Source organism: Camelus dromedarius, chromosome 1, assembly GCF_036321535.1.
Source record: "Camelus dromedarius isolate mCamDro1 chromosome 1, mCamDro1.pat, whole genome shotgun sequence".
NCBI classification, from domain to species: domain Eukaryota; kingdom Metazoa; phylum Chordata; class Mammalia; order Artiodactyla; family Camelidae; genus Camelus; species Camelus dromedarius.
This window is the reverse complement of record NC_087436.1, coordinates 36,017,222-36,032,880: the sequence shown is the minus strand read 5'-3', so window position 1 is coordinate 36,032,880 and position 15,659 is coordinate 36,017,222. Positions and strand designations below refer to the sequence as shown.

Below are 15,659 nucleotides of genomic sequence, written 5' to 3'. Positions count from 1 at the left end.
GATATGTTGAAAAGATATTCTTAATATTTAAAAGTATTAAGATACATCAGAAATATCCCATTTGTTATGGATATGTAGAGTTTTCTGTCTCACATAGGCACTATGCTTCATGTGAAAATGAGTTTGTATCTTATTCAGTTTTTTAATTCCCAATTCTTGTCAGTATATATGCTGTATTAAATCTAAATATTGATTAAATTAAATAATTATGTATTTGGTGGACTTTAAAAAAAACCTTATATCTACTCAGATCTTTTATATTTGACACTCAGCATTTTATTATTGGAGAGAAAATGATCGTGGTTGATGATGGAGGAAAAGAAATGATTTGAATATAGTTGGTTCTTAGATATGATATTTCAACAAGTAATGAATTCTGAAGTGTACATTTTGTATTTTGAAACAGACAATGTTTTTTATTATAGAATATACAGTCTTTTAAAAATAATGAAGTATCTAGGGATAGGTAAACAAAATTTTAAAACTGTATTTTCAAAAATCAGTTCTTCAGGTGCTGGGAATGTAGCCGATCGTGTTTTGGCTCAGCTCTTGACGGAAATGGATGGCATTGAACAGTTAAAGAATGTGACAATTTTGGCAGCTACTAACCGCCCAGATAGGATAGACAAGGTAAGAAAGAAGGCAGTGTGGGCACTGTAAAATCAGGAACTGTATCATTTGATTGTTTTGGGTTTTTCATGTCAAATTACTTTCTACTTGTCATTTAGAGAATACTTACCGATCTTAAACTAAAGGAAATGAAGAGAACAGAGAAAAGCTTTTGTTTATATTTTTATCACTTATGGTTTGCTATTAAAGAAATTTTTTTGTTAACTCCTTGAATTTCCCCTCCCCCATTGTTGCATCAAACTCAGTATATTTCCCTAGAGAACTGAAGTTCTGAAATTCTTTTTTTGGTTTCATCTGATTTATGTTAAATTTTTTTAACGTTTTAATTCATATTAAGATAAACAGGCTCTTTAGACTCAAGTTATTATCAACAACTTTCTAGAACTTTCTAGAAGGCCTAGCAGTTGCTTTCAAAGTAATTAGAATAAATTGGATTTATTTATGGCAATGGATTTTATTTCTCTTAAAAATTTCCTTAGACTGTAGCATTAAATTAAGCTATATAGGTGCAAAATTAACACTATCAAGCTATTGCTACCACTGTTTTTCCCCTGGTCATAGTTTAATCAAGGAGTTCACTAACGTTTAAGTGCCTAATTTATACTTCATGTATACTTTTTTAACAAGTATCTAAATTTAGAGTAAAAATTTACTCCTGGAGCATGAACCAGTTTCTCTTTTTTAGTTAATGTTATTGCCTCATGTATATGACCTTATGAGCTCCTCCCTCCCTATGCACATATACATGGACTTTCAGTTTTCAAAATGGGATTTTTTTTTTCAAATGATCTTTTTGAAGATTTGAAAGAAGTTTTTATGTGAGAAGAAAGCCTTGCTTTCATTCAGTTAGGTATTTTGCTGTGCAGTAAAGTCCCTTGGTCAAGTGCAGGTACAAACATTTTGGACCTTAATAAATTGTTCCCTTTCTGATGTAGTGCTATGTAGGAAGCTAGGTGAGTTCTGAACATTTATAGAATCTGGGTTGGTGCCCAGGCATCTCTGATGTCTATTAAAAAAAAAAAAAAGATAGGACTATATTTTTAACGAGGATTAAAGAGAGTGCTGAAAGAGCCCTTAAAGGTTACTTAATCTCACCTTTTGGTTTCACTGAATCTAGAAAAATCATCTTTCTCCTGCTATAAAAATGTGTAAGAATACATTGTATTTTTATGACATTTGTCTTTTGGTTACCCCATGGCTAATGAGCTCTAAAATTTCTTCAGTTTCTTTCTCTACAGTGTCTAATCTAATAATGTCCTGCTTTGGTTTCTTAGTATTATATGTCCTTGTTATTAGACACATTTCTTGAAGTAGGACTTTGGGCTTACAGTAAACTTCACTGGATTCTTCTAAATCAAGCTGTATGATTTAGCCTGGTTCATGCTTATATTAATTTTTGCTTGCCGTGTAACACATTACCCCAAATTTAACAGCTTCACATAATACTCATTTAAGTGTTTCTGGAGGTCAAAATCTGGGCATGGCATGATGGAGTTGTCTGCTCCGGTACTGGACAAGGTGTTGACCAACTGCATTCTCGTCAGGAACTGGTATTCTCTTCTAAGCTCACACTGGGGCAGAATTCACGTCTTATGATTGTAGACCTAAGGACTAAATTTCTTTACTGTCTGTCAGGTGGGAGCTACTCTCAGCTTCTAGAGACCCACATGTGCCCTTGCATCTTTAAAGACAGCAATGGAGAATCTCCATCATATTTTATCCATCTCATGCTTTAAATTTACATTGCAAGTAAAAGGCTAGTCTCTTTTAAAAAGTTTCACCTGGTCAAGTTAGGCCCACCAAGGAAAATCTCTCCACCTTCGAGTCAACTGCTTCAGGACCTTAATTACATTTACCACAGCCCTTCACAATAGTACCTATATTAGCATTTGATTGAATAACTGGGAGAAGGTGTATGTCAATCAGAGAACCAGGATCTTGGAGCTGAAATAGAATTCTTCCTACCACAGTGCTCTTTAGCTTCTTCCCCAACCCTTACATAAGTTCTCGCATGGGCATTAAGAACAACTAACTTATCCTTTACTGTCCTATGATTGGCTACCAACCAGCTCTTTTGAAATGTCCTTGTTCTGTGGAATCTGTCTTTTCTCAGATGGAGCATTTCTCTGCCTTGCCTTGTTCAGATTTATCTTTCTTCAAATTATACATACAATCTTTCTTAAAATAGAACAGGATAAATGAATTTAAACTCCTTTATTAAGTAAAGGATACATTTTTTTCATGTTCTTTATATGTGTAACTTTTTGTAAGACTATTATTTAATACAGTAGAATTGTTGATTTATAATCTCTTTTGCTTACTTTTCCCTCTGTAAGACCTGGATTGAATCCCAACTGTTACGTTTTGCCATAAGGTGAAATTTATCCTAGTTTTAACCTACACCTGGCATAAAAGACCTCAAGAAATTTTTGAGATAAACATATATGAGATTTTAAATTATTCTTGGGCTATTCTTGGGTCACTCTAAGGTTTTGGGCCTTTTTTCAGTCTCATCTTAAAATAAGTCAAAACCCCAAAGGTAATGGTAAATGACTTCTATTCTCTTCAGGATACTTTGATCTGTGGGTATCTTGGGTCTCTTGGAGAAAATGCTTAACCAGATTTGGGGTGGAACTTATCTCCAAAGGTGGATGATTAAAGGGATGGAAGTGGTTCTTCGTTTTCATATTTCCATTTTTTTGCCTTGTTTTTATGTTTCTTGCTTGCTAATAATATTTCCCTTAGAAGGCAGATGCTATGTTTCATTAATGACAACTCGTAAGTAACAGTCTTTAATATCACAGAGTTTGAGAAATTAGTTTGAAAAATATCTTCCAGCATTCTAGTTATATTTTTGTTCTTTCATAAAATAGTACCTTTAATGCCTCACTTCTAAAATTACCTAATTATCCAAAATAAATGTTTTAGGTGTCAATATTATTGCACACTGGTAAAACCTTTTGACCAACCTTTGCTTCAAGAGGCTTTAGAGAGAAGTATAAATATATACAAACATATTTACATATGCATATATATTTATATGTATGCTTGTCTGTGTGTATGTATACATATATATGCATACATCATATATATGCATAAACATACTTATATACATACTTTGATTAATTTTTTAAAAAGTTAGAAATCTAACTTATTTTAACCAACTAATTTTGGATAAGCACATTTAAATTAAGATATTGAAAGTGTTTGAAATTATATACAAAGACTTAATTTTCACTAGGTCATGGGGATCTAAAGATCTTTAATTTACTATTCAAATTTTTCAAAATTTATAATATTTAATTTTAATAGATGAAATAATAATGAAGTAATAAAATTATAACTGACCATAAAACATAAAATTGGTAAATGGAAAAAGTATTTTTCAGTGGTATAACAATAGTTACAAGATCATCAAATGATATGCAATGCTTTCAAGTACAACTTTGAACTTAGTACTTTGAACCATGGTCTAAATGTTCTGCTTATGCAAAAAACTATTTTAAATAATCAGAGATTTTTGTAAAAAATATTTTAATTGTTTTCTATTTCAGGTAAAATTCTATATTCATATGCAATATGAATTTTATTGAGTGTACTTCTGTTATTACTCAGATGATATATACTATGTCAAAAGTGTATTTTCCAGATTTTTTTCTCTAAACTTCTATAAAATGTTACATATCGATGTTAATATTAATGTAATATTAATGTTACATTTTATAAAAGTTCAGAGAAAACTCCTCCTCCTGCATATAGATGAGTGAAGAGAAATTGTATTTTTAAGAGTGCATTTTGCATAAGAATGACAGGATGTGAAGGACAAATGTGTATTTTATAAAATATACAGCATTATTTGAGTATTGTTTAATGGTACTATAAAAAAGTTTTAGGACGTGGGTGATTAGAATATGGTGTATAAAATGTGCCCTAAATATGCTGTTAGAAACAAAACAGTCTTAAGAAATGATTAAAAAAAAATTTCCTATTATAATGAAATGAATAGACAGAGTTTTCACCACCTGTCTTGTCTGGAGGAAATAGTAGTAGGAAGAAAACAGGAAACAGAAGAATTAAAGTAAGTTTCCTATGCTTATGCTGAAAGGTAGAGATTTTGTCTTTGGCCTAAAACTGGAAAGAAAATTAAAAAGGACTGTTCTGGGTATCAAAGGAATAATGCCTGTAGTCCAACTTTGGCTACATTTAATTAAGTTGTTTGGCCTTGTAAATTGGGTAGCATACTTTACAATCCTATTGCCTGTTAACCCACAATCGCTATGTCATGATGACCTTAAGTAAGTGTGTTGGAATGGAGAGTATTCTTGGACTGTCAGAGGACTGAAATTGATATCATTATATGACCCATATGTTGTTCATTTTTAGTGTCTTTTTTGATCAATATTTCAGTTTCATATAGTCTGGGGAAACTAAAGCTGGAGAACCCATGGGATTTGGTGATTGAGCAAGGGAAGTGAGATGTGTCTCAAGAGTCACATTATTCTACTTCCTGCTATATCATATTTACATGTCAAACACGTTAGCTGTAATGTAGCACACTAGGCTGAGTAAGGTGTTTGCTTGGGGGTCTCTGGTAGTATCCTGAAGTCTCCACAGACCTTTTACCCCAGTTCCCAACACTCCTCCTCCTGCATATAGATGAGTGAAGAGAAATTACATCCTCAAGAGTGCATTTTGCATAAGAATGACAGGATGTGAAGGACAAATGAAGATTAATGAGATTGTATGGTGTCATGTAGTCACATTGTTTTTAGATTGATGACGGCCTGGATGTCCACAGCATCAGGAGACTTTAGAACAACGAACAACTGAATTATTTTTGATGTCCAAATAATATTTAAAAGCCCAAACTCTAGGAGTTTATATTGTTTTTTGTTAGACTGTTGCTTATGTGGACCCTTTAGAGGAGTATAGTGTTCAATCTGTGATATTTTGTACATTTGTGTTGCATATTAAGGAAGAAATGATCGTGTCTTCTTTCTCTGGTGTGAAACAAACTTCAAAAATTTTTTTATAATGAATCTTTTTAAATTTAGTCCCTTTGGTTACTTTTAGTACGGATGCTTGTTATATAATATGCTCTCAATAATAATTACTATTATAAGTATTACCTCTCACATGAAACCTAGTTTTCTCATAGTAGTAAATTTATAGAATTTTAAAAATTCTGATCAGATTGCTCAATTGAGGAAGATTTCGGAAGTTATGTAGAGGTCTTGAGTAATTCAGTGTTCAAAATTATTTTCTAACTTAGTGTGTTTAACTCATCAAAGTAATAAACTAGCATTAGTTTTCCTTCCAGTTTTTCTGGAAGATAAGTTATGGGTTAAATATGACTTAATATTTCTGTTTCTTAAATACTGTAAGTTAAAAGTTGGTTTTATTTGATGTCTTTGTAACATGGAAAATATTAGCATGTTTAGAAATGTCAGCACATGAGAAGCTAAATACATGTAGTTTCCACTTTTCAAATGAATTGTGTTCTAGAAATACTCTCAGAAAGGTTACAGATACGTTTGTAAATGGCTTTCCTCTCCACTCTTCCAAGTTACAATTTAAATGTTCTGTTCATCTATTATTGCTGTTCTCGGTTTAGTCAGAACTAAAAACCATACTGCTTGACCTAACAGATGTTAAAAGTTTAAATGGATCATAATTCTCTACCTTCCTGTAAGTATTTAAGGAAAAGATGCTTAATCATCTTTAATATTATTTATCAAAATGGTGTAGAAAGTATTAGTGTGTTAGAATCTGAGCCACAGTGTAGTCAGATCTAGGTGGCTTCCTCCAAGGTCATATTCCAATTTCAGCTTTACCATCCTTTACAGGACTCTTAGAAGTAGTTTTATTATTGTTACTGAGTATTTGTGTGTTTCTTTTTTGTTTTTTTAAAAAGTGCAAAGTGTTTTCACTATATCTATTATAGCAACCACTATAAGGGTTTCAGCTTTGGAAGGATGGGAAGAAGAGTAAGTTGGTCAGAGGTTATATGGATCATATCTCATTTAGATGTTGATAAGATAAGGACTGTCTGTCCCAGGGATCAGGCAGTTATGACCTGTGCACCACATCGTGTCCATCACTTGTGTTTGTACATCCCATGAGCTAAAAATGATTTTTATATATTTAAATGGTTGGGAAAATACGATGACTTTGCGACATGTGAAAATAATGTGAAATTCAAATTTCAGTCCTCATAAATACACTGATTTTTATTTAATGTAGTGTCTGTGACTATTTGTACTACTACTGTAGAGTAGTTACAGTAGAGACTTATGGGCCTGTAAAGCCTAAATTATTTACCACTTGGACCTCTACAGAAAAAGTTTACTGGCCATTGATCTTTCCTTGTAAGCTTTTAGCAGTTTAGTAAAAGACCCTATGTCTGTTCACACATGAGCCACAAAGTTTTTCTAAAGATTGTTTAAATACATTTATTGCATAAATTTTCTGAAGATAAATTATTTGAGTCTATAATATAAGCTGTGCTTAAAATAAACCAATAATAGTAGTAAGGGTGTATTAACTTCTTGTTCTTCAAACTACCTTTAATCTCTTCTTGAACATTCTTTTAATATTTAATCTTTTCAAGTCCATTTTCTTGGACTAAATAATTAGTCTTTCCAGCTTAATGACGCACCAAAATCCAAAAATATAGAAATGCAGTTTTTTATAGTATGAAAACTGGTAAATATTTATTCATGACATCTCAGTCTTAAAGTTGCATTGCTTTTTTGCTTTTTATCATTGTGTGTTGAAATCCTTTTGTAGTATTTGTCATGATTGGAATTTTCAGTCTAGATATTTAAATTTGGAGGAGTTAAGAGTCTGTGTTTATATATTTGCTTAGTAAATAGTATTTGATGCCAGCACCGTGCAAATAGTATGTTTAATCTTCTATTAAAGAAAGAGTAATAACATAATAAAATACATATTGCCCTTGATACCCAAGTCCTAAGAGAAATTAATTCTTTCAGGATTGGAGAGAACTGGAAGGTCTGATGGTTTAGTTATCTTTCTGATGCATTGATCTTTTTATAAAATTTCTACCCATCATTTCTCCATCCTTTGCTCACTCACCTGTACTTGTGGGGAACCTGTTAACTCATGAAATAAACCATACATCTTTGCCTCAGACTGTCAGGAAGTTCTTTATTCTACTGAACCAGCTGTTGTTTTCCTGTCTACAGCTTCTACACACCAGCCTGTTTCTTCTCCAAAATGCTATAAAGAACAGTTTTTAATACCTCTTCTATGTGGTTCTTTATTTTTGAAAGCTGTGTCATATGTCTTATCTTTACATTCCATCTCACCAACCAGTCTTTTCTCCTCCAGGCTTGATTGATGTCTTGTTTTATTTCATGTGGTACCCTTATTCCATCTTCAGCATTCTTACCCTTTTTTTCCCCCTGAACTATTGTCTGTTTGTTCCTTTCTCTCTGAAATTATGGTATCTGCAAATGAATATACCATAATTAAGTTTTAATGTGATCAGTACAAAGCTTACTGAGACACTTAATGCTTTTAACCTGAATATTATGCACCAGCTAATGCATTCCAGGACTGTATTAGTTTCTTTGCCAGCTCAGTCACGCTGTGGACTACTATTGAATTTAAAATCATCAGGAATAAAACAAAAGCAAAACTCAAGCATCCAGCTCTTTTCTCAAAATCTTTTGCTAAGTAATAACTTTACTGCCTTGGGCTTATACTATTACTTTGATTTAAGAATTAAGTTAAACTGTGAGATCTCATGACCAGGCCCCCCAAGCCTTCACTCCCTCCAGCTCCAGCTGGCCTGCCGAAGCTGTGCAGCACATCAAGTCTGCACAAGGAATGCTTCTACACAAAGCCATACCTTTAAGACCAGGAGAGGTAACCATTTCACCTAATTCATAGAAACAAACAGAAAATCAAGCAAAATGAGAAGACAAATGAATGTGTTCCAAACGAAAGAAGAACATACAACTGCAGGTTGTGGCCAAGAAAACCCTAATGAAATGGAGATCTGTATTTACCTGACAAAAGAGTTAAAATTAATGGTCCTAAAGATGCTCATTAACTTGGGAGAAGAATGGAGGAATACAGTGAAAATGTCAACAAAGAGTTAGAAAATATAAGAAAGAACCAATCAAAGCTGAAGAACACAGTAACTGAAATGAAAAATACACTAGAGAGAATCAACAGCAGATTAGAAAACTTAGAAGAACAGATCAGTGATCTGGAAGTCAGAATAATGGAAATCACCCAATCAGAACAGCAGAAATGAAAAAAGCATACTAACATTTGCCTCCCTGAAGGAAGAGAAAGAGAAAGGGAGAGAAAACTTATTTGATAGAATAATAGCAGAAAACTTTCTTACCCTGGAAGAGGAAACTGATATCCATGTCCAGGAAATACAATTCCAAACGAGATGAATCCAAAGAGATCCATACCAAGGCGCATTATAAATAAAATGACAAAAATTAAAGATTATGAAAAATTTAAAGGCAGCAAGAGAAAAACAACTACTATTGACCTTTGAACAATGTGGATTTGAACTCTGATGGTCCACTTATACGCAGATATTTTCCTGTAGTGAATACTGTAATACTACATGATCTATAGTTGGTTGAATCGCTGGATGTGGAGGAACCGTGGATACTGAGAGCTGACTATAAATTATATGCAGGTTAACTAACCTCCGTGGTGTTCAAAGGTCAACTGTAGTTACATCCAAGGGAACTGACATTAAGACTGTCAGCTGATTTTTCAGCAGGCACTGAAAATTAAAAGTTTTGAAAGAAAAAAACTTAGAACTCAAGAATACTCTATCTGGCAAGGTTTATCATTTAGAACTGAAGGAGAGATAAAAGTTGCCCAGATAAGCAAAAACTAAAGGAGTTAATCACCACTAAACTGGCCTTACAAGAAATGCTAAAGGGTCTTCCTTAAACATAAAAGGCCATAACTAGAAATAAGAAAATATATGAAAGAAAAAAATCTCACTGGTAAAGGCAAATTTAAGCCAAATGCAGTGGATCAACCACTTCAAAAGCTAGTATGAAGGTTAAAATAAGAAAGTAATAAATTAAGTTATAACTACAATAAGAAGTTAAGGATACACAAAATAGAAAGTTGTATATATTACATCAAAACATAAAACATGGGAGAAGGAGTAAAAATGTAATGCTTTTTAGAATGAATTTGTCTTAAGCGACTGTCAGCTTAAAACAGATAGCTATATATATGTATGAAACTCATGGTAACCACATATCAAAAAACTTCAATAGAAACAAAAAATAAAGAGAAAGGAAATCAAACATTATCAAACCACAAGACAAGAGACCAAGAGAAGAAGACAGGAACACAGAACTACAAGAACAACCAGAAAACAATTAGAATAGCAATACTTACTTTAAATGCACAAATGAAAAGACCTATGGTGACTGAATGGATAAAAAAGATGCACCTATATGCTGCCTACAAGAGACCTTTTTCAAATCTAAAGCCACACAGACACTGAAAGTATATGGATGGGCAAAGATATTTTATGCAAATGGAAACAAAGAGAAAGCTGGGGTAGCAATAGTCATTTCAGACAAAGTAGACTTTAAACAAAGACTGTAACAAGGGACAAGGTGCCAGTCTAAGAAGAAGACATAACATTTGTAATTATTTGTGTACCCAACATAGGAACACCTAAATATATAAAGCAAATATAAACAGACCTAAAGGGAGAAATTGATGGCAAAGTAATAATAGTAGGGGCCTTTAATATCCCACTTATATCAACAGATAGATCATCCAGACAGAAAATCAATCAGGAAGCTCTGGCCTTGAATGACACATTAGGTCATGTTGAATTATCAACAGTTCATCCAAAAACTGCACAATACACATTAAAGAATGAATGGCCCATTTTCCAGAATAGATCACATGTTAGGCCACAAAGCAAGTCTCAGTAAATTTAAAAGATTGAAATCATATCAGGCATCTTTTCTGAATGCAACAATATGAACTTAGAAATAAATTACAGGAAGGAAACTGGAAAAATACAGCACATGGAGACTAAACAACATATTATTAAGCAACTAATGGGTCAACAAGGAAATCAAAGAGGAAATGAAAAAATATCTTGAGTCAAATGAAAATGGTAACACAACTTTTCAAAATCTATGGGACACAGCAAAAGCAGTTTTAAGATGAAAGTTCTTATCAGTCAAGCGTACCTCCTCAAGAACCAAATATATTGTTAACAATCTATGTTCATAGTTAAAGCCACACTCATGAAAAAAAGAGGACCCAAATATATGAAATCAGAAATGAAAGAGGAGATCTTATAACCAATACCACAGAAACCCAAAGAATCATAAAAGACTCATAAAAGTTCTTGGAACATGCAGTCTTGCAAGACTAAAGGAAATGGATAAATTCATAGAAACATGCAATCTTCCAAGACTGAAACAGGAAGAAATAGAAAACCTGAACAGACCAATTAGTAGTAATGAAATTGAATCATGTATTAAAAAGCTCCAACAAACAAAAGTCTGGGACCAGATGGCTTCACAGATGAATTCTGGTGAATATTTAAAGAAGAGTTAATGCCTATCATTCTCAAACTATTCTAAAAAAATTAAGCAATTGGAAACATTCTTAAACTCATTCTCCAAGATGCACATTAGTTACTCTGATACCTAAACCAGACGAAGACATCATACACAAAAAAGAAAATTACAAGCCAATATTCCTGGTGAACATAAAAGCAAAAATCCTGAGTAAAATATTAGCAAACAAAATTATTAAACCAAATAACATTAAAAAGATCACACGCTTTGATCAAGTGGGATACATTCCAGGGATGTAAGGATAGTTCAATATCTTCAAATTGATCAACATGGAATATACCATATTAGCAGAACAAAAAATGGAAAGGGATGCTATGCTCATGGATTGAAAGAATCGATATTGTTAAACTGTCCGTATTATCCAAAGCAATCTACAGACTCAGTGCAGTCCCTATCAAAATTCCAATGGCATTTTTCATAGAGCTAGAACAAATAATCCTAAAATTTGTATGAAACAACAAAAGACCAAGGATAGCTAAAGCAGTCTCGAGAAAGAAGTGCAAAGCTGGAAGCATCCTGCTCCCTGATTTCTAACTATCCTACAGAGCTACAGTAATCTAAGTGGTATCGTACTGTCACAGAAACAGACACATAGATTAATAGAACAGAAAAGAGAGCCCAGGAATAAACGTATGCTTATATAGTCAATTAATCGATGTCAGTGGAGATAAGAATATACAATGGAGAAAAGACAGTCTCTTCAATAAATGGTGTTGGGAAAACTGGAGAGCTACATGCAAAAGAATGAAACTGGATCACTTATACCATATGCAAGTAAGCTCATATGGAATTAAAGGTTTAAATGTAAGACCTAAAACCATAAAACTCCTAGAAGAAAACATAGTCAGCTCCTTGACATCTGTCTTGGCAATATTTTTTTGGATCTGTCTCCTGACAACAGCAAAAATAAACGGGACTACGTTATACTAAAAAGCTTTTTGCACAGTGAAGGAATTTTTCAACAAAATGAAAATGCTGCCTGCTGAATGAGAGGAGATATTTGCAAATGATATACCCAGTAAGGGGTTAATATCCAAAATATACAAAGAGCTCGTACAACTTAACATCAGAAGACAACTTGATTAAAAAATGGGCAAGGAATACACATTTTTCCAGAGGACAGCAGACACATGAAACAATGCTCAACATCATAATCATCAGAGAAATGCAAATCAAAACCACAATGAGATATTACCTTACATCTGTCAGAATGAGTGTTATCAGGAAGACAACAAATAACAGGTATTAGTGAGGGTCAAGTGGAACTACCATATGACTCAGCAATTCCACTTCTGGAATTTATTATTTATCTGAAGAAAAACTCTAAGACAAAAAAGATATATTCTCCCCCGTGCTTGTTGCAGCATTACTTACATAGCCAAGATTTGGAAGCAAACTAAGTGCCCATCAATAGATGAGTGGGTAAAGAAGATGTCACACACACACACCACACACACGGTGGAAATTACTGAGTCATAAAAAAGAATGAAATCTTGCCATTTGTGCCAATATGGATGTACCCTAGAGGATATTATGGTAAGTGAAATGAGTCAGACAGGGAAAAATATATACTATATGATTTCAGTTACATGTAGCATCTACAAAGCATAAGAAATAAACAAACAAAAGAAACAGACTTATAGATACAGAAAATAAACTAATGGTTGCCAGAGTGGAGAGGAGTGAAGGAATGGGCGTAAAAGGTGAAGGAAATTTAAGGAGTACAAACTTCCAGATATAAATTGGCTCTGGGATGTAATGTGCTGCATAGAGAATATAGTCAGTAATATTGTTGTAACTTGGTGTGGTGACAGGTGGCAACTAGACCTGTGATGATCATTTCATATTGTGTACAAATAATCAAGTCACTATTTGTACACCTGAAACTAATATAATACTGTAAGTCAGTTATACTTCAATAAAAAATGGAATGAATGATATACACTGTAACATGAATGAAATTTAGGGACACTTCTCTAAGTAAAAGAAGATATAAAAGATTATGTATTATATCATTTCATTTATATAAATTTCTAGGAAAGTCAAACCTATAGTGATAGAAAGCAGATTATTGATTGTCTAGTGCTAAGCGTGGGAGTGGAGATTGACTACTAAAATCGAGAAGGAAAATTTTCCAGATAATGAAAATATCCTAAAACTAGACTTCATTGATGATTGCACTACAGACACTGAACTGTACACTTTAAATGGGTGGATTTTATGGTATGTAAACTATATCTCAATAAAATAAAATGAAATAAAATTGGGGGGGGTGAATGAGACATGCAGACACACGTTAAGGGATCTTGGTTTCTAATTCTAGTTCTTTTGCTAACAAACTGTGTGTTCATTTGACCTCTGTTTCTGTGCCTGTCAAAGACGTACTAGATAATCCCTGATATATCACTCATGTTCTATAATTCTCTTATTTTGTGACGCAGAGATAGTAATAAAGATTCCACATGCTACATGAAAGGATACTATTTACCAAATTTCTGAAGTTCTTGTTTTGGTATTTTAGGTTTTATGGTTTTTTAAGTTTTTTTAGGTATCACCTTGTCAAACTTTCTTGTTATTGAAAAGTTCCTTTCTTCAAACAGGTTGTAAAGTAAGCAAATATTATCCAGGTGTGCAAAAATGACCTTTTTTTTAAACAACTTGATTGTCAGCAAAGAGGGGGAAAGCCGTGAATCAGCCTTAAAGCTGCTGTTGTGTAATGGAAAACTTGGTTGACAGTTGAAGAACACCTTAACTTCTTCGCTGAAAATTTATTACTCTTTGAAAAAGGAAAACTTGTTGAACTGCATATTTTCTCTTTTAACAGTTGCCTGTTCAGCCTGTAATATTTTGGTCTGTTTAATATACTATTTAAAAAAAATCTTCTATGAATGTAAAAATAGTTTTGAGTTAAAACAGACATGTTTAACTATATTATTTAAAATCGAGTTGCTTTTAAGTTTGAAAAAGCTTCTTTGCTTGGATTATTAATGCTTATAGAATACCATATTTGGGAACTAATGTTAAGTGTAGCCAAGTACTAAATCCTAAGCCGTGTATTGAATGTTTTAAAGTCATTAGTAGAAGGGCTAATTTGGAATTTGGTAATTATTTTTAAAGGGCATAGAGAGTGTTAACAATGATACTCCATTTTTGTGTCTGGCATTCTATTCAGTATTCAGTGTGTGTGTGTGTGTGTGTTTGGAAGGGGTTTGCAAAAGTATCAGCGGGGCATGTAATAAAAGAAAACTCAGTTCTTTTAGATATGTGCAAAATACAACTTGAAGTACAGATAAATTTTAAAATATTATAATCATAAAACATAAACAATCTAAACTTTGTCTGCAGTAATGTACTGGCATATACATCAGAGTAAAGTTGGAAAAGTAGAGTTTTAGATCTCATACTCTTTGGTCTCTATCATCTGTGTTCTTTATTTGACAATAAATTTGGTATTGCAGTTACACTTTTTGGACACAAGATGGTGATGCTCACTCAAAATGTTTCCTGAGTGTAGGATCTATTGCTTTTATTTTATTTTATTTTTTTAGTCATCAGTTACCTTTTTACTTATTTATTCATTCATTTATTTAAGTATAATTGATTTACAATATTATATTACTTTCAGATGTAGAGTATAGTGATTCAGTATTTTTTACAATTTATACTCCATTAAAAGTTATTACAAGTTAAGGGTTATAATTCCCTATGCTATACAGTATATTTTTTGTTGCTAATCTATTTTATACATAATAATTTGTATCTCTTAATCCAGTACTTCTAATGTGCCCCTCTTTCCCTCTCCCCAAACTACTAGTTTGTTTTCTCTATCTGTGAGCCTGTTTCTGTTCTGCTATATAAATTCTTTTAACATTTTTTAGATTCCACATATAAGTCATATCACACAGTATTTGTCTTTCTGACTTATTTCAGTATATATAAGCAACTCATACAACTCAATATCAAAAAAAGCAAATAACTTGATCAAAAAATGGGCAGAAGACCAGAACAGACCTTTTTTCAAAGAAGACATACAGATGGCCAACAGGCACATAAAAAGATGCTCAACATCACTAATTATTAGAGAAATGCAAGTCAAAACCACAATGAGATATCACCTCACACCTGTCAGAATGGCTATCATCAAAAAGTTTACAAATAACAAATGTTGGCGATGATGTGGAGAAAAGGGAACCCTTGTACACTGTTGGTGGTAAATTGGTGCAGCCACTATGGAAAACAGTATGGAGATGCCTCAAAAAACTAAAAATAGAACTACCATATGATCCAGCAATCCAATTCCTGGGTATATATTCTGAAAAAATGAAAACTCAATTCAAAAAGATACATGCACCCCTATATTCATAGTAACTATTTATAGTAGTCAAGATATGGAAGCAACCCAAG

At 32.8% G+C, this 15,659-nt stretch overlaps 1 protein-coding gene across 5 annotated transcripts in view; it reads left to right on the top strand.

Moving 5' to 3' along the window:
• The window catches only part of AFG2A (AFG2 AAA ATPase homolog A), a 303,934-nt gene that overhangs the window by 98,400 nt on the left and 189,875 nt on the right, over positions 1–15,659 (top strand). For all 5 annotated transcript variants that reach the window (XR_010376820.1, XM_064476207.1, XM_010985561.3 and 2 more), the window contains exon 14: positions 504–630. Coding sequence is in view for 4 of the 5 variants with exons in the window: in XM_064476207.1 (XP_064332277.1) it covers positions 504–630 (127 nt within the window). In the remaining variant the exon portion in view is untranslated. The remainder of the gene's footprint in view (positions 1–503; positions 631–15,659) is intronic.